Here is a 23,112-nt window from a genome sequence, read left to right on the forward strand (position 1 = left end):
ACTTGGATTAACATAACGCTGAGTAAGAAATCAATGGAGCAACAAAGCAAAACCTTTTCAATAGTGGGAGCCCAAATAAAAATTATGGATTGACGTTTCGCGTTAGTGTTGTTCTCTAAAGACCTTCTTTGAAGATTTTGATAAAATTTCTAGGGATGTGTCCGATGTTGCGGACGAAACACAGGTGAAGACGAATATTCTAGCGTTAAATCAAGCGTAGAGGAATGATAAAAGCTATAGAACCTTTAGGATTTTTTTTTTAGATCAGTGCTTGTGAACCACTCTAGCAATGAGCTGAGCGTGATTGCTCTTAGATGACATATGTAAATTCACTCGATCTTAGATACCTGTCAAGAGGTCTTTCACAAGATGAATACCAAATAAGGACCAACAAAATACACGAGATTTGCCAACTTGGAAATTCTTTAAGACTCTAAAAAAATGTTTTTATTTGATGCAAGTGCGTTTATGTTTTTTCAAATAACAAAAAAGCATTAAATGGGATATTGGATATGAAAACGTCCTTCGTTTGTTATGAGTAACTTTTTCCCCACAAATATACGAAGCTGGTGGCATCGGCTTTGTGGCTCTTCCGTTCTGAGTCAAGGGGTTTCTTGTAGAACATGGCAGGATTAGCCATGTGACGAAAAGGCGACCACACTTTGTCAACTACGCGGCGATTACTATCACCAAGAACAACTCTATCCTCGTAGACCAAACATACCATCCCACTACAGATTTAACATAAAGCAGAAATCAGTTCTTATTATCTTGGCTTAAATGAAAAGCCCTTTATTTTATTTGGAGTAAAATAGGATTTGAAACCTATTTCATTGGGTTTTTAAAGCGCAGCTTAACTTTCTTTGAAAGGAAACCATAGGGATATTTCGCTATCTTTTAAAGAGATTTCGGATAACGGGGGTTTAATGTGAGCGGAAAGATGCGTTGCGATCGTAAAGACGCATTGTCTGTGGCCTCTATCGCGACGTAATCATCTGGATTGCTTTCTTCACATGCACCAACAACATAACGAAGGATAGCTCTAATGAGGCGACCCGATAATGTCTCCGCAGGTGTGAACTAGTATTTCATCCATTTATTGAAATTCAACTTTAGAGTGTACTTAAACTTCTTCCTGGACTTGTTTATTAGCAAAGAAATCAATTAGGCATGTAAGGAAAGGCTATTCTCTATTAAAAAATAAAGGCGTGCGTACTCCACTTGGTTTCGACCAAAAAAACTAAACTGGAAATTGTAAGATGCCGTTTACTTTTTAGTCTGTTTTAAATGTCGTAGTAGAACGTCGGCTTTCTTCCTTTTCTCTTTTTTCCATCAACCCCCCTAATGTGGGCTCATACAACTGCTCATTCAAACGAATGTATGTGTTGGGCGAATCCTCTTGCTCTTATACATTTGTTTCGTGATTTTGTTAAACGAGAACTACGCTTTAATAGTTGGCCCAAACGTTAAAATGATCTTCAGTAATTTACGAACGACGAAGATTTGCTTTGTGGGAACCAGAATATGAAGCAGCTGTTCAGTCATTTTGTAAACTGAACATTTAAATATATTGCCTCGTCTTGTGTTCCGTTGTACAAATAGACCGACTATAAAATCTTGGGTATCATCGCCGAAAAGGAATATTTGTTCGACAAAATGATTCATCATGTTTTTGCCGGTTTCCGTTTGGAAAACGTTACATTGCCGCTATATGGGTTAAGTGAAAATGTACCAACGATTGTTAAAACTTTAACGCCGCCATAGTAAAGAAAAACCCCAAAGAGGGAACAAAGAATAGTCTGTTTGGGTATAGCTGTTGGACGCTTGGCCTTGACGTTGGGGCTATTGTGTTAATTTATAATTTGTTCTGATTGTTTTTACAGATTTTCACATTTAGAGCAATTTCGCGCCTTAGTCTAACACCTATTCGGACAAACCCAAGGTATGCCAAATTTGTTCCTTTGTTCTAACCAATGGTTGGAAAACGCAAATTATATATACCATTTCGGGTTCTCCAATTAATTCGTTGGTATAACTCGAAAATACAGGGTACCAATGGAAGGACCGGTTTTTATTAACGGGTCTTGTTTTCCAGCAGAGTTTTCTCACGGAGGAGGAGCGTCGAGGAGACTCGTCGTTCTAATCTGTTTGTCAACCACAACTTGTTGTTTTCGGAAACATTCTCTATCTTGTACAGCCACTTAGCTCTATAAAATAGCTAGGGGAAAAAATCATGCTTTTAACTCTCCGAAATTCGCATCTTCCCACGACAAACTGAACTAGAAATTTCGGCTCTAGAACTTTCTCTTTGCGGTACTTGACTTGAAATCACATTATTTCTGTTTACTCCAAACCGACCAAGAGGCGAATTATACTCAAATTCTTCCGCTTAGGATGAATCTACAGTTAGTTTGATTAAGTTTAGTAGGGCTAATTGTGATGTACGTTATTTACTTTAAGGAATTCAAAAGTTCACTGTTTCACGGTGTTCTTCGCGGTTTGTCTTCTACGTAAAGCGTTCTTTCTCTTAATTCTCGTTTAAAAAGTCATCGGTGCTGAGAAATATATCTGGTTCTTCTGTCAATAGCATTTATTCACAATATGTACAGCTTCGACTCACCTATCATAGATAATAATTTTTGAATTTCTAAATAATGGTCATTATGAGGTAAAAAGTTCCTCTAAAAAAAGATTAACTGGGCGACATATTCCAAATATTGAACCATATAGACTTGCTCTTTAAAGATCTCCAGGAGCAGGGAAAGACTTTAAATTCGACTATTCTATCTCTAATAATAATAAAAAATCTTTCGTTTTTTTGTTGAATAAACTATTATAATGACTTACGGTCTTTTTATATGCGTATCTACATTTTGTCTTGGAAAGGATCTTAGATTTTCAGGTTCAGTTTTTTTAACGCGCATTCCCTCCTAATGCCCCCTGAAGCCCATACAGTTCTGCAATTGAGAGTTGGAGATTTGATTCGTAGTAGTTAGTTGTTCTGAGTTGTGCTGTGAAGGCGTCGTGGAGTTGTTCATATTATGTAAGTCCTGTCTTCCCGATGTTGAAAGGCCACCCTGCGATGGTGACTTGGAGGTTTTTGTCAGGGCTTGCGCATTGCATTTTTTCCATTTCATCCGCCTATTTTGGAACCAGATTTTAACTTGCCTTTCCGTGAGGTTTAACTGCGAAGCCATTTCAGATCTCCGCTCTTTTGTTAAGAAGTGATTAAAGTGGAATTCTTTCTCTAACTCCAGAAGTTGCTTTCTCGTATACGCAGTCCTCTTGCGCTTGCCCTCAGCTCGATTACTCCAGCCGGAGTTCCCTAAACAAAATAAGATCAAAAGATGAGCGCAAAGTTCTTTAAGTAACCTGTCGTCAAAACATAAACTCTGCGCGCAACTCAAAACACTCCAATTGTGCTCAGCGCAGTCTAATAGCAGTTGAGGTTAACTATGGTTTTATGGTTCGTTAGAGTGTTTCACCTAATGCTCATCGCGCGCGACAAAACGACTATTTATGGATGACTCGTCGTGAACCTACAGTCCGTAAACGGCTGTAGCGCCCAGCGATTAACAGGTTCTAATGTCGTCCTAATGTTCTTGGTACGTGTGTTTGGTATAAAGGTGGTAGCGAGCGTACTCAGATGCGAGTACACGAAACAAGCGTGAAAAGAGAGGCGTACCTGTCGTGGAGTTCGGCCACCAGTTATCAGGAGCGGTACTTTTAAGCCAAGCGTACTGATGGAACGAACAGTTCTGCCCTGGTTCAGCGCTACCTGAGAAGTAGCTCTGGTGATCTATTGGACTTGCTGTATTGTTTGTATTCGGCATTTGTCCCTGGAATGACTGCATAGGCTCGGGGCTATAGCCGTTGACTTGGGTCGAATGAGTGTTGCTTGGCATAGCGGCCATAAAATTCGGCATAGAAGTTTGCCCGTAGTAGTTGGGCGATTGCATTCGGCATTGAGAGTATGGAAAGTCCAGTGACTGAACATGCGATTGAGGTTTTTCGGTAGCCGTGCCGTAATACGCCGGGTATGTTTGAGTTGACTGCATGATGTGCGCTCTAGTCCCCAATGGTGCTAGAGTCTTTCAGCTAAGGGTATTTATAAAAGCCGTGCTCCATATTATAAATAATGCAAAACGCCAGACAAGCGTGACAAATGTCACCTGGGCTCAATGTCTGGGAGGTGCATTCAAAGGGCCCCTGATTATCGTGAAAACCTCCAATATAGTTCCCTTAAACAGAAAAGAACTCTAGCCAACAACTTAATAACCCTAAACTCGAACCATTCGAGCTCAAATCGTTAAATACCTTCCATGATTACCTTGCGTTACAATGACGTATTTCGATGAAGGAAGATTTATTACCGAAACGAACACTTGTCGACTTAATATCCTTATTCTAATTTGAAAATCATCTTAGTTAGGAAAACACAAAATGGTCCAAATTTGAAAGTATACCCCAAAATGGCGCTTGAATAAGAAGACTATGTGACAATAGCAAAACACGTTACGTGAAACACACAGTGACTGTTAATTCAGTAAAATATAAAATCATTTGTCATTATTGAGACTTGGACCACTTGTACTTGCCTTTTTGTTAGCCTTGACACAAAAACGCCTTAAAACCGCCCTAGAAACACTTTAATTTCAAGTTAAGTCGTAAAACACCTATTCTTTTTACATCAATTCTGTCGTTTTTTGTTAACGCACTGGTAAAGCGTAGAAACATCTGCCCCATGAGAATATTCAAATTGTTTAAACTGTTTCGAAGCTTTTGACTTTTACAAAGTAATAGAATGCCTTGAATTGTCTCTAACGGAAGTTTGCTTTGATTGTTAGTTCAATCGATGGCTCAACCAAAGCCTATAAATACCTATTATAAACAAACTAAAGTCAAGACCTCGCACGCTTTTTTGATATTATTTGCAGGAATAATTCGCGAAAGCCAGCTCTCGGACGCTGTGTTATAAAGTGTTTTGAATATTCCTGTGGGCGTTGCTTAGCTCGTCATCTAGTTTCAAAGTCTTGTAATCAAGGCCGTTGTTATATTGCGCGTCGAAACTAGGGAGTTTGTTCAGAGGTGTCATCAAAGGACTGCCATCCCAAACGAAAATAAAGCACCAAACAATGGTCCCCATATAGGTCTAATGAGACACATTGTATACTGCAGCACGTAAACAACAACTAGAATCCAACAACAGTCAAAATAGGACGACATAAAGTCAGTTCTAATGAGCACTGAGTTCCCACAGTTGATGAGATCACAATGTAGAACCGATCATTGCTTGTCGTGTTTAACAAGCCTGAAAAAGTCAACGCCTTCTAGCCCCTGAGGCAAATCATTTTTTTTTTTAAACAAATTTAAAAAAAAAAACGAGAAAACAGCGTGAAAAGTTGTCCTCCCTCTTTAAGTGCGTGACATTGGCCTTGTTAGGACTTTGTGGGTAAACCTCTTGTCACGAAAAAGTACGTGCTCGCGCTTTTACGGGTTGCGAAACCAGGGACCGTCAAAGCTTATATCTCCTGCAAACTGAGCAGGGACCGTCAAAGCTTATATCTCCTGCAAACTGAGCAGGGACCGTCAAAGCTTATATCTCCTGCAAACTGAGCAGTTCCATACAGATGTGGGTGATGATGCAGGTGGCGCATGTGCGACCAATCAACAGACTTTAGCCCCACTCCGACTATTTATTGCCCTTCTTTAACCATTTTAACCTCGTTAATAGTTCACTACTGAAATTCTTCATCAGGTTGTTGTCTAGGTAGTCTAATACGATGCCCCTTAAGTGCCTACCCCTTGATTTTGAAAAACGTAGATCGAGTCAGTAATGCTCGTGTTGGCCCTTAAGCCTTTTAATGGTGCTTTTTCACACCTTCGGACAGAAAGCCCCCAAACCAGTGTTTACAATTTTGGCGTTAAAACGTTGGAAAAACACTTTGTGATGTTTCTGAAAGGGTTGGTTTCTCTACGTGGATCGTAAAAGTGAATGACACGCCGGAAGTGATATTGTTTTGCGGTAGCAGTGTGTTTCACACAGCCATACTCAATATATAGCACCCAATATTTGCCTAACTTTGCATATATTTCTGTTCTGTTGATCGCTTTACTGCTCCTCCCTCCTAATTCACCGAACAATACCATTGACAAATATTAAATATTTATCAGGCGAATTAGCACTCGCTTACTAATAAATCCCTTTGGGACAATCGTTGGTAAAAATGAACTAAAGTCTGTCAAGATTGGATTGCCGGTATAGTTTTATAGTTGTCAGGTAGACGCTTGGAATATCGATCTAACGAATTCATTGATGCAATGTGAAGTAGCCACGCATTTAGGGAATTCAACCCCAGAGAGGCCCTCTTATCGTGTCTTTGTCATGCATATGTAACCTGTAATAAAATTAGACCTTTTGTTTGCTATCCGCTATACGATTCGATGTGACTTTCAACAATTAAACTCCAGTTCGCACTCACAACATCCTCTTGAGAGAACCATTGAGAAGAGAAAAAGAGTGAAATCTGAGTCGTACATGGCTGAGGGCTATCTATTCGTTAATCCAGCCCGCGTGTAGCTAAAGCTTTAGATGTGTAGATATGCGAAAATCGTCGCGTAGACATGAGAATTATCTCTTGATGAGATCCACTATCGGCGTAAACTTACGGGATCTATACATCTTTGCGCTTAAGAAGAAATCACGACGAGTAAAAACTGTTAATAAATACCAAAAATTTAATAATGCTCACCAAAGTTGTTGTGTATGACCTTTACAGCCTTTAAAACTTGTTCGAGCTTGGTCATAGTACAGACAGCTACCGATAAGATAAGTCTATAATCTCTTGTGCAAAACCACTATATGCACCACGGAAAGCGCACGCAAAAGATTATTAGACTCGCTTATATCGCCCTGACACTAGCTCTGTGTGAGTCTGGCTTGCAAGGAGGTAGTGCGTCTAGGAGCATTTCCTAACACTGTTTGTTCCACTAAAGAACTTCTAGTCTTTCAAGCACGAGGGAGAGCTAGTGCAGAGAGCCCTTACACACATCTGACATCCTTACAATAAAAACTTGAGAGCGCATAAAAGCCACTTACTCTATCCTAGCATATTCCTATGGCATTAGAAACCAAGTGACTTAAGTACTTTATTTTATGGACCTTGTATTCTGAAACACCAGTAGCGAAAACATAACCCAAGTACCTAGCCCCTTTGTTGTGGTTACCAACTCAGAAGTTTTGACAAGCTCTTTATCGACGCTTTCATCGTTCACTTATGTGTTTTCATCAAACTCTAGAAGGCCATCAGTAGTTACGTGTTCGAGGTCTTGAGAAGGCCCACGGAGAATTGTATAGCCCATTCGGTAACTGGCGTCAGTTCTAAAATGCAAGAGAGAGCTTAGATTTGATCACGAAGCCACTTTAACAAATATTCTCTTTAGTTATTGCCTGAGATAATGATATTAAAATAAAGCACTTCCTAATAAATGTTAAACTAAAATTTATCTTCTTTTTTCGGAGGTGTTCGACATTTTTGTTGTTGGATAAGAACAGTAATGTGTAACTAGCACTTGTTTCAGGTCTACTTAAAAGCTGAGGTTCATATAATCATCATTTTCTAATGCTCGTATGTTTAATGGTGATCTTTTTACAGCAAAATCATATACATGTTAGTTATGACTTCGCTCTTTTTCCTTTGATACGAAATCCTTAAAATTTGATTAGGAACCTCTACTCCATAAAACCCTAGTGGCCTTTCAGTTAAATCAAACATTTGATAAGACCACCTTAGCACCTGTAATGTTTTTCTTTTTGAAAATACATTTTTTTCTAAAATCAAACCATTTCGAAACCATTTCACTGCTAAGCGCAATATTCTGATCCAAAAATACTTAGTGTGGCTTTGATTACAGGCTTCCTAATTGTAAAGGTTATAATATTATTTCTAATAAATAACGATAAAAGCCAGATGGCTTAAACACTGCTCTTTGCTTTACTGGAAATTTCATTTTTTTATTTTTCTTCGCTGGTATGTATTCATGATTTCCAGTTTTTCTAATCATTCTGTAATTTGCAATGAGCCCAATTATTTTTTTATTATTCCTTTAACGATAGCAATAACAATTTTGGAGCCTTTAGAATATCTTAGTGTAGCATGAAAATAATATGTTCTTTCGATTTTTATCATGACTATCAGAAAATAGGATTTCGCTCATCTTTTCATAAATCACATAGCGGAGCTAATAATACACTATTTGATCGCTAGTATTTGTGTTATCTGGTTTGTAGTAATCCAAACTCTAATTCCCCTTTTCAAAAATGAATATCAAATTTATTAAACCCCGTATTGCTATACTTTATCGATTTACAATATTGATGTTTTATTTTTTCTGATCCTTACAATGGAGTCATCTTTACATGAACACCAAAAGTATGTGGTTTACATTTTCTTTTTTACCCAGTTTGATACTGCTTTTGGTGCTTCGAAATTATAACCCACTACCTTAAAGGTCCTGCAATATATCTTTGCTGACCATTTGAATCGCCTAACTGCGGGTCCCAATTCGATTATCGTTTTAGCAAGAATAGGTATTAGAACTTGTTGAGTTACTTAGCAGGCAAAGCCTGTGCAACGATCCATTAAGAAGACGGATATTTATTGATATACTCTTTAATTTTCCTGGTTTTTGGTCTACATGGACTCGTATGAGAGAAGTGCGCCACCGACACACATGCAAGTCGGGTGTTTACCGCTAAGAGAAACTTTAAGGGCTCTAAGAGTATTGGCTCAGATCCTTGGCACATGTGGGAGTAACTATACCTGCTATACAACGCCACAATACCTCCTCAAAACAATAGCCAGAGGATGTGGCTCAACACCATTTTGCGGGAAAAACACGGTTTCTAGGCTAGTTTCTAACCAAAGAAACGACGTATTCCTATATTAACATGTTCAATAAAATATTTCCAGAATAATTTTAAGCGACTTTTACCAGATGATTACAATGTTGTTAAGACATTTGTGTATTTCTTTACTACATTTTCTTACATTGCGGTAGTCCCACAAAACCGAATTATCGTTTAACAAAAAGCGTATTATTCGAGTTGCATCCCCAAAGTGCAAGTTGTTTTTATAGTATCTCTACTTGGCAATGATACTGCTATTAGTTAAGGAGCTCGACACATCAGTCCCTTTTTTCTCCATTGTGTCGGCGGAAAAAGAGGTCATTAAGTTGCCAGGCTACAAGAGCGGGATGATGGATTAACCATTTAGTAAAATGGATTTTCGTGGATTTCAGGTCACGGCATTACTTTCAAATCGCGTTTTTTTAGGAAACATTTGAGTTTTACTTCGAGTTTAACTTTGAGTTTCTATCTATAAAATGTTACGTTAATTTTATTTTTTAATTTCACAAAGCTTTATTGATTATTTTCAACCAAAAATACTTTGTCTTGAAAATGTTCTCAGCTTGCCTTTTTTGTTTCCTTTTATTTATTTTCTTTGTTGCTGTTTGTTTGTTTGTTTTCTTTTTCTTTAGAGGAACCACAAGGAATACAAATCGTCCTACATTTTTGTACTAATGGAAACAAAGAGACAACTAATAAGAAGATATAAGAGTCGACATGAATACTCGCGTTTTAGAAAAATACGGGGTGAAAGATCTTACAGTCATCTCAGAATAAAGGAACCACGATACAACTGTTGATGTATTAAGGTAACATTTCCGTTTCTTCCAATCGTTCGCATGACCGAGTTGGTGGGGATCCCCTTCTTAGTCGTATACCCTACGCCACGATCACACGAGAACTTGCAGCTAAATCCATCAAAGCACAATGGAACAACATGTAATACTGTGCCGCTCATCGAGTCGGCAAGCGAACTTTCATTGTGTTTCGCCGGCATGTGTTTTTAGGGCCCGCTGGTCCTCATAGGTGAATTTTCAATCTTAGCAGTGGGGCTCGTTGAATTGCTTTGCCTGTTTGTTCCTTCGCGGTGGGACAGCAATAAAAATATGGCGATTCTTCCAAACCTGTTGTAATATTAATACCATAGGCTCAAAGCAGCACTGTGTTATTAGAAGTTTTGTCTACTCAATGTTTTGAGTATTCTTAGCATTTATCCGATATTCCATATACCTTATCTTATTACTCTCAAGAGTGACTAATAATAATGGTTATTTCATCAAGTATTGCATTGTATTTTTCTACCTGCTCCGTAAGGTGCTATAAGCAGCAGTAAAATGTTGTTTCTAAATTTTCATTGCCGCTTTATTCGGTATGCTCACAACGTTCCACCCACATATACTTTTTCTACTTAACATCCACCTACCTTTTTTAATTACAAAGTCTTTGGAAAGCTACGGGTAAAGCTTTAATGAAGCAATCTAATAAAGTTTTCAAAAAGAAATTAGATGTAATTCTATCCTGCTTGATGACTTCTTGGCACAGTTAGGATCACTTATATATCTCATTTTTACGATTGTGCGAAAGGGTCTTTAGCAACTATCATGCTGGTAAAACACTTGCTTCATTTTCATAGCTTTATCGATCGCAAATCCCTTTTAACATCATCGCTCTCCCATCACTTGTTCATTCTCAGATTCAGACTTAAATTGTGGTTTATTCATAGAATAGATACAACAGATCTTTGTTGAACAAAGTACGACACCCTTTTGAAAAGCTGATTCTTTAGATTTTAAACTACCAACCTTTTAGAATAGACCTTCTTCTACACATATATATACGTTATTTGTTAAATTTACAATTCCAGTTTTAAGTGCAGTAGTTCTTGTTCACAAGCTTTTCCAGCTTCAAGGTGCTAAGCAATTATATTTTTTATCACTTGTGCTACTCTCGTTTTCTAAGAACCTTTTTATAAGCACGTCCAGCCTAAGATTTCACCAAATTCTAAGAACATGCCAAGGCCATACCTAGGATCAGAGACAGCGAACTATATGTTTGAGTGTTGCATAATCAAATAGTATTCATACTAGCGACCTACTATTGTTATTTATTGTTTGTGTAATACTCTTGTCCATACTTTATCGGTATCAAAATTTTATATACAATAGCTGTGTATATTTCAGGCTGCAATGTTACTGAAATTTCTAAGAACATCCGTAAAACATTTTCAGGCTTGAATGCTCCTAAAATATAAACGTCTTAGCCTCAACCGAAAATTAGACTTTCTCATTAAGTATTTTAAAGTGTATTTTCTTCACTTGTCATCATGATTGTGAGGATACTTGGCTCTTTATCGCAATCAGGATGGAAAAATTGGATGGATTCTCTTCTTTTGTTCCTTGGGAGTGAGTGTGCAGTAGACACTTTCGCGATAAGGCATTTTCATGAAGCTTTAGCTTAGTAAATTACTTAATAACGGTTATTTTTAGCTTTTGATTTGAAGAAGAAAATACTAAGCGATATAAGCCTTTAGCTTAATAAATTACTTTATAACGGTTATTTTTAGCTTTTGATTTGGAGAAGAAAAAACTGAGCGATATAAGCCTCGAGTATTCAGAGAGTACCCGTGTTAGTAGAATACTACCATGTCCATTTTTTGAGTTTCGTCTAGAATTTATGCGTATTCTTTTTTTACACCCATATGAAACTCGATTTAGTAAAGAAAAAGATACATCCGCATGGGGTTTAAACTTGCTTTTCTGAAAAAAAATTTCTTATAAAAATGTTGGGGGTTGTTTTGGCTACGCACACCTGTGTTTTCTCATATCGAAGGTATATGACCTGCTAGTGTTTTCTCTCTGTCGCAGCGGGGACTGCCAGTATATCTCTCAATTATTTCGCACACTTTATTGCCTTTGTCATTACCAAAACCCAATAAAAGTAGTTCACGCAACTAAATCAGAAGAGGTCTGTATTTTTCTCACTGTTGTATTAAAAGTCTTATATGGGCATACACTCCCGTGGCTACTTAGTCTGCCAGATGTGAAGCGCTTCGAGAAATCTTAACTTGCTTGAGGTCATTGCAGTCCGATAACACAACTTAACTGTGGACCGTTTTTATAGGTTGTTTGTTTTTCTATTATTTTTCTCTGTCTTGGATAACGAAAGGCCTGTCAACTTCACGGCTAGCTCACCACTAAAAGGCATTGTTTCGTACAATATAACACCATTAATAAACAGTGTACAAGAAAAGCTATTTGGGCCCAGTGCCTATGCAGCAGTACCCTGCCTACCGGATTTCATGCTGGTTTTAAAAGCATTTTGATTGGGATTTCTCGATAAGGCTTTTTATCAGCTGTTTCCCGCATGGTTTACTAGCGAGCGAGCCTAGAGCTCTAGACCCAGTGCGGGCACGTGATTGTAGAACTGGTTGTTTAAGTGCAAAAGGTGTGTAAAGTTTATCCTGCTTGGTGAGAAAGTTGACATTTTATTACATCTGCTGCTCTTTCCCATTTATTCGCACGATGATTTTATCCAAAATCGTGATAAGAGCACTAAAAATCACGCGCCCTTCCTTGGCTACAGGGCGGCGCTATCTTGCTTTACCTCTAAGTGTTTGTCCACTTCAGTCGTTATTTCACTTTTAATTAAACTTTATTTAATGATTTTAAGCGGTCAAAGTCGGGGAAGCAGGGACCTGTCCTGCATGTGATTAATAACTAAATCGTTAACTCCGAGGGGCTTCCGTCATTATCGCCAACTTGGAGAGTATTTGATCCTTCTTTGGTGGTCATTACCGGAGAAAACGTTTCCCGATTAAAATTGCGAAAGGCAGTAAACAGCCAATAAAACAGACATAAATCTTATTTTATTGAACTGCCCGCTGTGTTTGTCGGAATTGCCTGGTTAACTAGATTTATTATCTTGGAGAATAAAAAAAACATTTAAGGTATTGCGACACTATCTTTGATGGACGGCGCAAAAATAAGATAACGGGACTCGACTTGGTCGCACAGATTGAATCAAAATTAATGGATCTATCTCAAAACCAGCTCTGCCTTTCGTGGATTCTTTTGTTTGATTAAGAATTTTGTCTTTCCAGTTATTTCTGTTTGCGTTGGAAATTAGATTACAAAAGCGGTGTTCGGCGCGAATTGTTGATTTGACATTGCCATTTAAGGGCCTTGAGTTAGGCTAGTGCGACCAGCTGCTAGGTGTGCGAAAGTCTGCAAATGGCTGCATTTTACCGGCGCGTCTTTACAAAGACTATCGTTCCCATGCCCCCGGGCGTTTGGGCTTCGTATTATTGAGTTTTTTATTGCTTTACCGCGTTTAAGGTCTTCTCTGAATTTCCCGGAAACAAAGCGAAAAAAGCACATTATGCACTTAAACACTTGAGAAGGCCATTTATGGGTGTTTTGCAATAAAAAATACCAATTTGTCTGACCACCAAATCGCCGCCACGATAAGATAAAGAATTAGACGTTTATTTTGGTAACTCATTGTTTGAAAATATTTTTTTTCGAACTCATTTTTCATGTTAAACTTTTCATACGAAATGATGCTTCATTGTTTTGATTTTTTAAGATAATAATCCGTTTAAAAGCGAACAAATTGTAAAAGATCAGGAACTACATTTAAGTGAGATTTTGTCTTATTTTTATCATAATCTCTGATTTCTCAATGTAGACTTTGATATCTGCAGTAGTATTTTTTCATTCTTCCAGCTATTTGTTTTCAAACAATCTAATACAAACCTGACTAAAGTTAGCCTTAGTCTTAAGAGAGTGTATATTCCTTTCACAACCACAGCATGCTTTATAAGACAACAGCCACTCAAAAAGTCAGTCAAAATCAGCTTTTTCCTGAAGTGGCTAGCTCTTTGTTAGCGCCGTAAGACTGCTATCAAGGTATTCGCATAAATCTTGATCACTCAGGCTAATTTGAGCCTGAAACTGAGGCAGTTGCTGAGGAGATTTGGGAGGAAAAGCGAAATGGGAATTTTGTAATCAATCGTTTAGTTCGCGAGGGAAAAACGCAAACATTCCTCAAGGACAAGCGACGCTGAGACTGCTTCCGCGGAATAGGAAATAATGTAAAAAATTAAATTATGAACATTCCACAATTGAGACTAAATTTCTAATTCCGGAAGTCAAGGGTAAAGTGTTGTCGCTATTGTTTGCGTGATATCTTTCTACAATTATACTCATTTTGTTTGTTGAATTACTGTTCTTACTGAGCTCTCCACAAAGGCGGATTAAAGATTGTTAGCCAGTGCAATTGTTCATGTTCTTAATAGAACAAGAGAAACCAAAATTAAATTATAAATGTCAGAAAAAAGAATAACCATTTCCAAAAAAAATGTTCAAGATAAAAAAAGACAAACCTACTTTTGTCTTGCTACCATATTTAGTGAACGAAGTTTGAAACTAATCCAAAATAAATTCCTTTTAAGGCATATATAACCTTATAAATAGGACACCTCTAGTCTTCAGTTAACATTAAAAAAAACACCCACTTAAACCCTCTATAAAATTACCAAACTAGATGAAAGAAGGCAAAAAGCTAGAGCCTTAGAATATTAAGCTATACCTTCTTATGGACGCTAGGCCCTCTGTGACCATCAACCCTTACCAATCGCGCGACGTCTAGCCCCAATAAACTCTAATGCTAACACCTCACCAACTAACTGCCTTTTTACCTTCTTCGCTTGAGAAATTGTCGTAGGTCATAATTTTCTACATGACTAATATCTCTAAAAGTAGCTGTTTCAAGAAAATGCACGGCAATTATACTGTTATTATGAGCAGGTTTAATAGCTATAAAACTGAAAAATGAAAGGTTAAAGACAGTAAGCAACGACTCGTTGTCCAGTGAGCGAGCAAGAACTCCAATTAGAGTCAAAAGTTTGGCACTTGAGAAGAACATTTCGGGGCAATTTCCAATTAATAGGTTTGTTTGATGAGCTGCGTGGTCAGATGAAACTGTTTGTCTTGCCGTTAGGATAATGTTTTTGCATTAATAGCGAGCGACTAGACCATTTATTAATCTAGTAATAGCTGACACATCTCTAGCCGATGAAAATAGTCCTAACATCCCCATGCCAACTCGGAAAACAATGTAGTTGCTGGAGCCGTAGTTCCTTCTGAAGTGTATCGCTTCTTTTTCAAAGCACGCTTTTTTTTCCTAGCTTTGTGCAGGTTGCTATGTTTTGTTTTTCTCCCCTGGAGATGTCTGCTAGACACGACGCCTTACTTTGAGAGCAGATCTAACGGCATGCTTTAATCAGTAAAGAAACCCACTTCTACCCAATTGTCTTATGATTAATGACCTGAACGAAATATCATGCAAAGCTGTTGAGTTGGATTTGCTGATAGAAAGAATTGGTCTAACTCGTGTTTTTTGTTTGTTTGTTTGTTTGTTGCCTTCTCATTCTCAACCCTCAGGAGGTAGATTGCTGCGAGCAGAATTCAAAATCTAACAACATTAGGATTCATTATGTGCTGGATTTTTGCCTGCGCACATTGCGGTATCCACGGGGAATTTTGCCTCCCAGTGGCAACTGAAACAGATCAATATCACAGGCAGACATCACACAAGAGAATGTAATATTTCCTTTCCTAATTTGAAATAAAGAGATCACAAAAATAAACATATATTTTCCCTTTTATTTTTTATAATCAGCGATGCCCTCGTGAATACCCTAGATGTAATTTTTTTTCACATTTTACATCACTGGCAGAACCGCCGTGTCGCATTAACAGTCAGTGTACTACTGAGGGGGAGGGGGGAATGGTTGGATTGATAGGTTCCAACGCGTGATCAATACCATTCATTCCCGAAAATACCGAATCAATACTATAGATCAAGACTATAAAATCCTTATTACTAAAAGCGGCAAATATAAAGTGATCCCCCTCCTTTTCTAGTCGTATGATATAAAGCGCCATTATTGACCTAAAAAGCCGTCTGTAGAAACATCCTTAGTCACAAAACTTAAGGCCCTTAATTGTTATATGTTATACTTAGAACACATACTCTCTTGTGGACGCAAATACCCCGCTGGCAGGCAGGCAGTGACGACACTCAGTAAAAATATGCACAGGCTCACACACCCAGTGGAAACAAACCCCGCTGGCAAATACCACCCTCAGTGAAAAACAAAGACACACGCAAATACCCCGCTGGCGGTGACCACCTACTGTTGAATTATGCACAGACACACCGACCCTCTTGCCTGTCGGCAATAACCTCTCTCAGCGACAAAGTCTAAGACACACGGGCCCTCTTGTTGACGAACTACCCCGCTGTCAAGAATCTCCCACAGTGAGAAATCTCGCGAGACACAAAGACCCCCTCGTGGACGCAAATACTCAGTCGAAAGTAACCAACCCTTTCGACAAAGGTCAAGATACACAAACCCTATTGTGGAAACAAATATCCCGCTGGCAGTAACCACACTCCGTGAAAACTTAAAGACCTTCAATTACTATGCTTAGGACACACGTACCCTCTAGTGGAAAAAAATACCCTGTTGGCAGTAACCTCCCTCAGTGATAAAGCCTGGTAAACACGGGTCCCGCAAGCAGTAATCTCCCTCAGTGACTATGCATAGGACACACATACACTCTAGTGGAGACAGACGCCTTGTTTGCAGTAACCGCCATCATTGATAAAGCCTAATAAACACGGCCCCCGCTAGCAGTAACCTCCCTCAGTGAGTATGCAACAGACACCTTGCTGACAGTAACCTCCCTCAGTGATAAAGGTCTAAGACAAAGACCCTCTTGTATACGTAAATACCCAGTAGCCAGTAACCACCCTCAGTGGGAACGCTTAGGATCAGCCAACTCTTAAATCCTATGCTAAGGACACACAGACCCTCTTGTCAACGAAATATCCCCCTGGCGGGAACCATGCTATGCTTTGTTCTGCTAAAAGTGCACACACGTAGACTGAAAGGAAAGCAACGCTTTCTTGTGCCCTGCAACCAAACCAGCTGCAGCAAGTTTAAACAACAAAATTTGTGGTGGTAGTGAATTCAATGACTGGGTAGTATGCCTCGGGTTAAATGGATTGCAGTATTGTCATCGGCAATATGAATGTACTGCCTGATTAATAAAAGAGCCATCGCTAGATAATTAACTACGAAAACATAATCGGATGGGGACTGAGTAAATTGACGTATTTACGCTCGCACTTCTATTTTTAAGCATTTGGGGGATCAGGAAGTGCGGTATTGATGTTTGACTATTGCTAATATGCATTTGCGTTATGATTTAGGGTTTGTGAGGGTTAACGGTGGAGATAGTTGTTAGGTATTATAGAAGCCATTTGGGTGAAGGATGAGTAGTATTATAGTAGATTGTCCGACAAGTTATGGAAGGGGAGTTGCAATATTGTGACTTAGCCATACCACACTGGTGGTGCATTCTGATTGGTTGGTCTACTAGTAGGCTACGAGTTATACCCTGCCAGCATTCTGATTGGTTGGTATACTAGTAGGCTATGAGTTATACCCTGCCAGCATTCTGATTGGTTGGTATACTAGTAGGCTATGAGTTATACCCTGCCAGCATTCTGATTGGTTGGTATACTAGTAGGCTATGAGTTATACCCTGCCAGCATTCTGATTGGTTGGTATACTAGTAGGCTATGAGTTATACCCTGCCAGCATTCTGATTGGTTGGTATACTAGTAGGCTATGAGTTATACCCTGCCAGCATTCTGATTGGTTGGTATACTAGTAGGCTATGAGTTATACCCTGCCAGCATTCTGATTGGTTGGTATACTAGTAGGCTTTGAGTTATACCCTGCCAGCATTCTGATTGGTTGGTCTACTAGTAGGCTATGAGTTATACCCTGCCAGCATTCTGATTGGTTGGTATTCTTAGGCTTTGAGTTATACCCTGCCAGCATTCTGATTGGTTGGTATACTAGTAGGCTATGAGTTATACCCTGCCAGCATTCTGATTGGTTGGTCTACTAGTAGGCTACGAGTTATACCCTGCCAGCATTCTGATTGGTTGGTATACTAGTAGGCTATGAGTTATAAGCATTCTGATTGGTTGGTATACTAGTAGGCTATGAGTTATACCCTTGTTGCGAAAAGTTGCAGAAACATTACCAGACCAGACAGCGTTTTTGGCTTTACAAATTGAGCTCAGAGCCCATTGACTCGAGGAATAATTATTAAATATTGTAATATTTCGTTATTGCGAATGCACGTTTTTGTGAGGAGCTGCAGAATTGTCGCCTGGACGGAAAATTCAGTTGAAAGGGTAGCAGAGGTATGATATAGGATCGGTAGTCATTATATGGCTGTCTCGTCAACTGCAGAAAGGTAGTGTTCTCGTCTATGTTTGTTGCTACATTTTTCCCGTACATTTTTCAGTCAACACATTTACTACAAAGTGTATTTTTTATCAAATACTATATACATTCTTGTCATTATTTTTATGTACATTTTAACTGCATTTCTATTAAAATGTCAGTAGCTAAAAGCAGTGACTTTTATATCTTTTTGTCTTTGCGTTAACCAGATATATTTTTATTTTGTATTTTTGTGTGTTTTCTATCAATTGTGTGCGCTTTGCAAACCTCGGTGCGCATGAGCACTCGTCAAGGGAACGCTTCAGTCACTGTTATATCTAAACTCAAAATCATTTCTTTGCAATATCTTCGCGACCTTTCACTTTCGAATGTTTCTCTACAACGTTTTATGGTTGTTTCATTTCCTCTTGTCCATTTTACTTGCCTCTTCCATTATTTTAGGCTCCTAATCAAATCGTTCAGGGCAGAGGGATTTTTGTTTTATTGTTATTCTTCTTTTCTTTCTTTTGCTTCTTCTCCTTCTTACATTTTAGCGCTGACTTTTCGTTCTTCCACATACATCTGTCTCCGACCTTTTTACAAGCGCTAGCCTTCACGTAGCAGTCCTCTGTGGGGTTTCCTATCTCCATCTGCCACATGCATCGATCTGGTGCAGTCATTCTCTCACACTGCGAGGCGGAGAAACACAACTGGACCTTGCACTTGTTGCAACCTTGTTGGTAATATTTCTTGAGCCCTCCGAGCTGGCTCTTGCTCAGATGATCCCACTCAGTGTGTAAGTTACAGTACGAGATCCACAGTCGGCCGTCAATCACTTTTCCCGCCACTAAGTATGCCTTGTTTGGCTCCAGTTTCACCTTGGGAGCAGTGTAGACGCGGGCGTTATACCTTGTCAGCAGATTCTTTGTGAATTTCTCGAAGCCTTTGGTTTTGTTCACTTTGCTCTTCCCACGAAGAAGTCTCTTGATTGTTACTTCTTGGAAGGTTAGAATCCTCGGTGGGTGACCACCAGTGCTCGCAGCTGCACGTGGCTCTCGACCCCGGATGACCGGGGCGGGTTCAGAGATCAGGGGGTCTGGACCGACTTCCTTGTCCTTGTCTTTGTTGCCATTGTTGTTGTTATTGTTGTTGTTGTTGTCTTTTCCGGGGCGTGGTGGGTCGGGGCCAGCTGGAAGTGGAGGCACCTCGAATTTGGGGCCTGACTTGACCTTTACTCGGAAAACTGTAACAAAAAAAAACCCAGTGAATCATATGAGCTATAAGTTATTCTATTTATTTATTCCTGCGTTTTTATTCACAAAGAGTTACTAGATGTCTATTGCTGAAAGTCAATTATGCACTTCGTCTCGTGTCTACACTTGGATATTGTACGAAGGGTACAATTCGTAAAATCAACTGGACGTGATGCTTCTTTGACGGAAAAATACTAGTACAATGTGACTGAATTTACGAAGCATCTCAGTTATAGCCCACCATTTATATCTCATGTCAAACTGAACGTTTCTTGACGGGAGATACATTCATACAATGAGACCGAATCACGAAGAAAATCAATGAAAAGTTATATTCATTTCATAAAACCCAGGTAAAGGGGGGGGGGGGGGGGGGGTACTGAATGGGTCATTTACGCCTACTCAAAACTCTTTACTCGCGTGGGGTGTTTTAACCCGTCCGGTTCCGCTGTTTCCCTCGCCTCTCCCGTGAGACCGGATTTTCAATGCTATGGGTCGCTGCGCACTTGCCATTAAATGTCTCGCTGTTGTGCGTCGCTATGCGTATATCACACGCACGTGTCAGCTAACATGCGATTATTGCTGTAGCACATATCCGTTACAGCTAGTTGACATGCATTTGCATTCTCCCAACCATAATTTCCTATACAAATTGCACTGATCAAGGATTCACAAGGATTCTTCATAAACAATATCCTTACAGCTTAATATAGTTTAAAATATATATATTTCAAAGGTAAGTATTCAATTTTGTCTATAGAATTTGTTTATCATTGCTTTTTTCTCTTCAAAGTAAAACTCCGAATTTTTAAAACTAAAATGGTCCAGTTTCACTTGACGTTATCATATTTGCCGTACACCAAAACGATAACCCCTTACTTCTAAATTCTAGAATTAGCTTTCATTATCCCTTAGGTCGATAACTCATTTTGACAATAAAGGCAAACTCCCAAGTTCCCAGGGCAAAGCCCCACACGATGTTTAAAATGATGACCAAGACCAGATTTCGTGATTGGGTTCCACGATAACCGAGACGAGATTGCGCTTATCTGAGGACAATTGGGTACAGTACGCACGTTAGTGCAACAGGTAACGAAGTAGTTGAAGGATTTTTCGCCCTCACTTGTCAATTATTAGCAAGTTATAACAATTTCTAACGGAATCCAAAATCCGTATAACTCCTATGTAAAGGATAAAAACAAGGAAGAACCTTCTGCGGTTGTTTGTCTTTTTGTTGTTGTTGTTGTTTGATTTTTTTTAAGGTCTCCCTGAACCTAAGCTTAAAGGGCTAGTCAGGCACTTATGCGTTTAAATTTGTCTGTTGATACTAATCGTGGCATTTTTCGCTGCTATATTGTTGTTGCAAATATTGAATGATACTGATAAGATCGCGAGCCCTAATAGATAAGAATGAAGATGCGCGAAAATAGCTCCCCGCTAAAATTTTCATTTCCAAGTTTATTATTTGATAACAATGAGCTAACAGAGCTCGTTTGTGTCCAAACCACATCCACCGCAAGAACCCAACTTGCATGTTTTGACCATTCATTGTTTGAGTCTACTCGTATCTGCGACTAGTCTGTTTTTCAAGCCGACCTTGGTGCCCCGTCCACTTCTAACCGTTTAGAATATTTGTCCCTAAGCTAAATAACAAGATAACTCATAATCTTTTTTTTAAAAATGTGTATTGGTTTCGTCAAAGAAAGAAACAAACCCACGGCATAATTGTGCTATTTGCATGAAGCTTGCGTGATTTTAAAGGGTTATTGAAATAGGAATAAAAGCTATCGAGTCACAATTACCTGCGTTTACACTGTCACGCAGCCAAAAGCACACATAAAAAAACATTAAAAGCATTAAAGAAAGCTTACCATAGTCGGAGTTGCAGAACTGGCTTTGGATGTGTTCTGGGTAACACAAAAACGCACTGCCCGTCCCAAGGTAGATAGCTACCAGCACGACTCTTATTATTCCCTTCATCTTGTCTCTGTTAGCTGTTTTCTCGTTGTGATTACTCTCTCTCTATCTGTTCACTGGTTTGACTTGTTGTGAGATCTGCGGAGACAAGCTTGCTTATATCTTAGTGTAAGACACCCATATAAGGGCAATATAGGATGGGCTCGCGTGTTTCCGGTTATCTCTATACGCAAAGCATTCGTCACGATTATTGTCCGAACATTTTCCGAACACCAAGCGAAACCAGTCGGAAATCGCGGAAACTAATAATATTTCGAAGGATTTCCGAACGACCTATTTCCAAACTGATGCTGATTTTTCTCGAATTTGCAAGTTTTATTATTGCTTGAGTCTATTTTTAATTTGATTGTCATGTACTTGGTGAGATAATTCGCGAATTTGTAGCGTTACGTTATTTCAGCGTGTATCACGTTACCTCACGTACATCACGCCAACTAAGCATGCCAAGTAACAGATGACATGTTACCGCTACAACGTCTAGGGCCCGTTAAGGGCTAGAATATCACCTCTTTCCGTTTTTGGTCGCGGTTAGCTTGTCGCGACTTGGAGAAATGTCGTTTCTAGACGCGCACAGGAAATGGTTACACAAACTATGTCTTGGACAACTTTAAACACCTAAAAAAATACAACACTGTAGACTAAAAATAGCTAAAAATACCCCCAGAGTTCTAATCCATTTGAGATATATGAGTCTGCATATTTTAATCAAATCGCAGTTTCGCGGCACAATACAGGGCGTAGATAGCCGTAAACATGCCTCGCCTAATTCTTCAGAGAATTTTCAATGTCACTGCCCAAGGAAAAATGTATAGGTACTCGTTAAAAATGGAATCGGGACCTTACAAGGTATTTACTGACAATTTAGGTTAAGTAGGTTCTTATCGAGTCCTTTTTACCACGTTGCAATTGCGGTCATTTTTGACATTGCAATGTTATACTATATCTGTAAGGTTTTTTTCGTGTTTTTTTTTTTTTTTCGAAAAGCAAAATATTTAGCTTCATTAATGTTAAATTTCATTTTCTCCAAGGGTTTTCCCCATATTCAAGTGGATCTCTTGAGATTTTCAATCGTGTCAATAACACCATTTTATTTACTCAGTCATAAGAGCTTCAACAACAATTTCCGTATCATCACCACAATATTGTGCATGGCCTATGAAAGGAAACAAGTAACAGATAAAAATCGCCGGGTCATTCGAGTATAGCCGACTCCCCCGCGGCCGGTCTGCGGCCATATTGCGAAATGAACAACTCGTTTACGCAAAACTGCGCATGCATTCTTCGTGAGACCACTATCAGAATCGATAAGCTTTGCTAGCAACCTGATAAACCTGTTATCTGCACGCATGGTCTCTTATTGCAGTTCGGGGAATTCTCTTCATATGCGGGATAGCCCGCCCTGTCTGGTGTTGTGGTATTGATGGGAATCCCTTTCAGATTAGGGGTGTGGACTTATTTCCGCCTTTGTTGGACCCTCGTTAATTGTTCAGTATGTCTTTATCCCAATGGGGTAAAGTCATGCTAAGTGACTAACTTCGTCTGAAGTTGTCGTCTGGATATTTTGCCAACTCATTCTTGTCAAGTTCTGAATCATTATAACACTCAAGCAACATGCAGGAGCGAATTTCAAGTACTGCATGTTACCAGTATTAGTGTCTAACTAA

At 39.1% G+C, this 23,112-nt stretch overlaps 2 protein-coding genes across 2 annotated transcripts; both read right to left on the reverse strand.

The window, feature by feature from the left end:
• Window positions 1-262: 262 nt before the first annotated feature.
• LOC5521423 (homeobox protein Hox-C4) lies at window positions 263-4,263 on the reverse strand. Its single transcript, XM_032366733.2, has 2 exons — window positions 3,686-4,263; window positions 263-3,325 (listed from the first exon to the last, which is right to left on the reverse strand). The coding sequence occupies exons 1-2, from the start codon at window positions 4,056-4,058 to the stop codon at window positions 2,931-2,933; spliced, it is 768 nt and encodes a 255-aa protein (XP_032222624.1). The 5' UTR covers window positions 4,059-4,263; the 3' UTR covers window positions 263-2,930.
• A 14,045-nt stretch (window positions 4,264-18,308) lies between these two features.
• On the reverse strand, window positions 18,309-21,537 carry LOC5521538 (metalloproteinase inhibitor 3). The gene is made up of 2 exons (XM_001641286.3): window positions 21,343-21,537; window positions 18,309-19,461 (listed from the first exon to the last, which is right to left on the reverse strand). Exons 1-2 carry the CDS (start codon window positions 21,449-21,451, stop codon window positions 18,698-18,700), a joined length of 873 nt encoding a protein of 290 aa, XP_001641336.2. The 5' UTR covers window positions 21,452-21,537; the 3' UTR covers window positions 18,309-18,697.
• Window positions 21,538-23,112: the final 1,575 nt, after the last annotated feature.

This window comes from Nematostella vectensis, chromosome 6 (assembly GCF_932526225.1).
Source record: "Nematostella vectensis chromosome 6, jaNemVect1.1, whole genome shotgun sequence".
In the NCBI taxonomy this organism is placed as follows: Eukaryota; Metazoa; Cnidaria; class Anthozoa; order Actiniaria; family Edwardsiidae; genus Nematostella; species Nematostella vectensis.

Excerpts from the sequence above, each read along its gene's own strand:
- LOC5521538 (XM_001641286.3), bottom strand. The coding sequence starts at position 21,451 with ATGAAGGGAATAATAAGAGTCGTGCTGGTAGCTATCTACCTTGGGACG. Across the intron at positions 19,462-21,342 it reads GTTCTGCAACTCCGACTATG|TTTTCCGAGTAAAGGTCAAG; the intron begins GTAAGCTTTCTT and ends TTTTTGTTACAG.
- LOC5521423 (XM_032366733.2), bottom strand. The coding sequence starts at position 4,058 with ATGCAGTCAACTCAAACATACCCGGCGTATTACGGCACGGCTACCGAA. Across the intron at positions 3,326-3,685 it reads GTGGCCGAACTCCACGACAG|GGAACTCCGGCTGGAGTAAT; the intron begins GTACGCCTCTCT and ends TATTTTGTTTAG.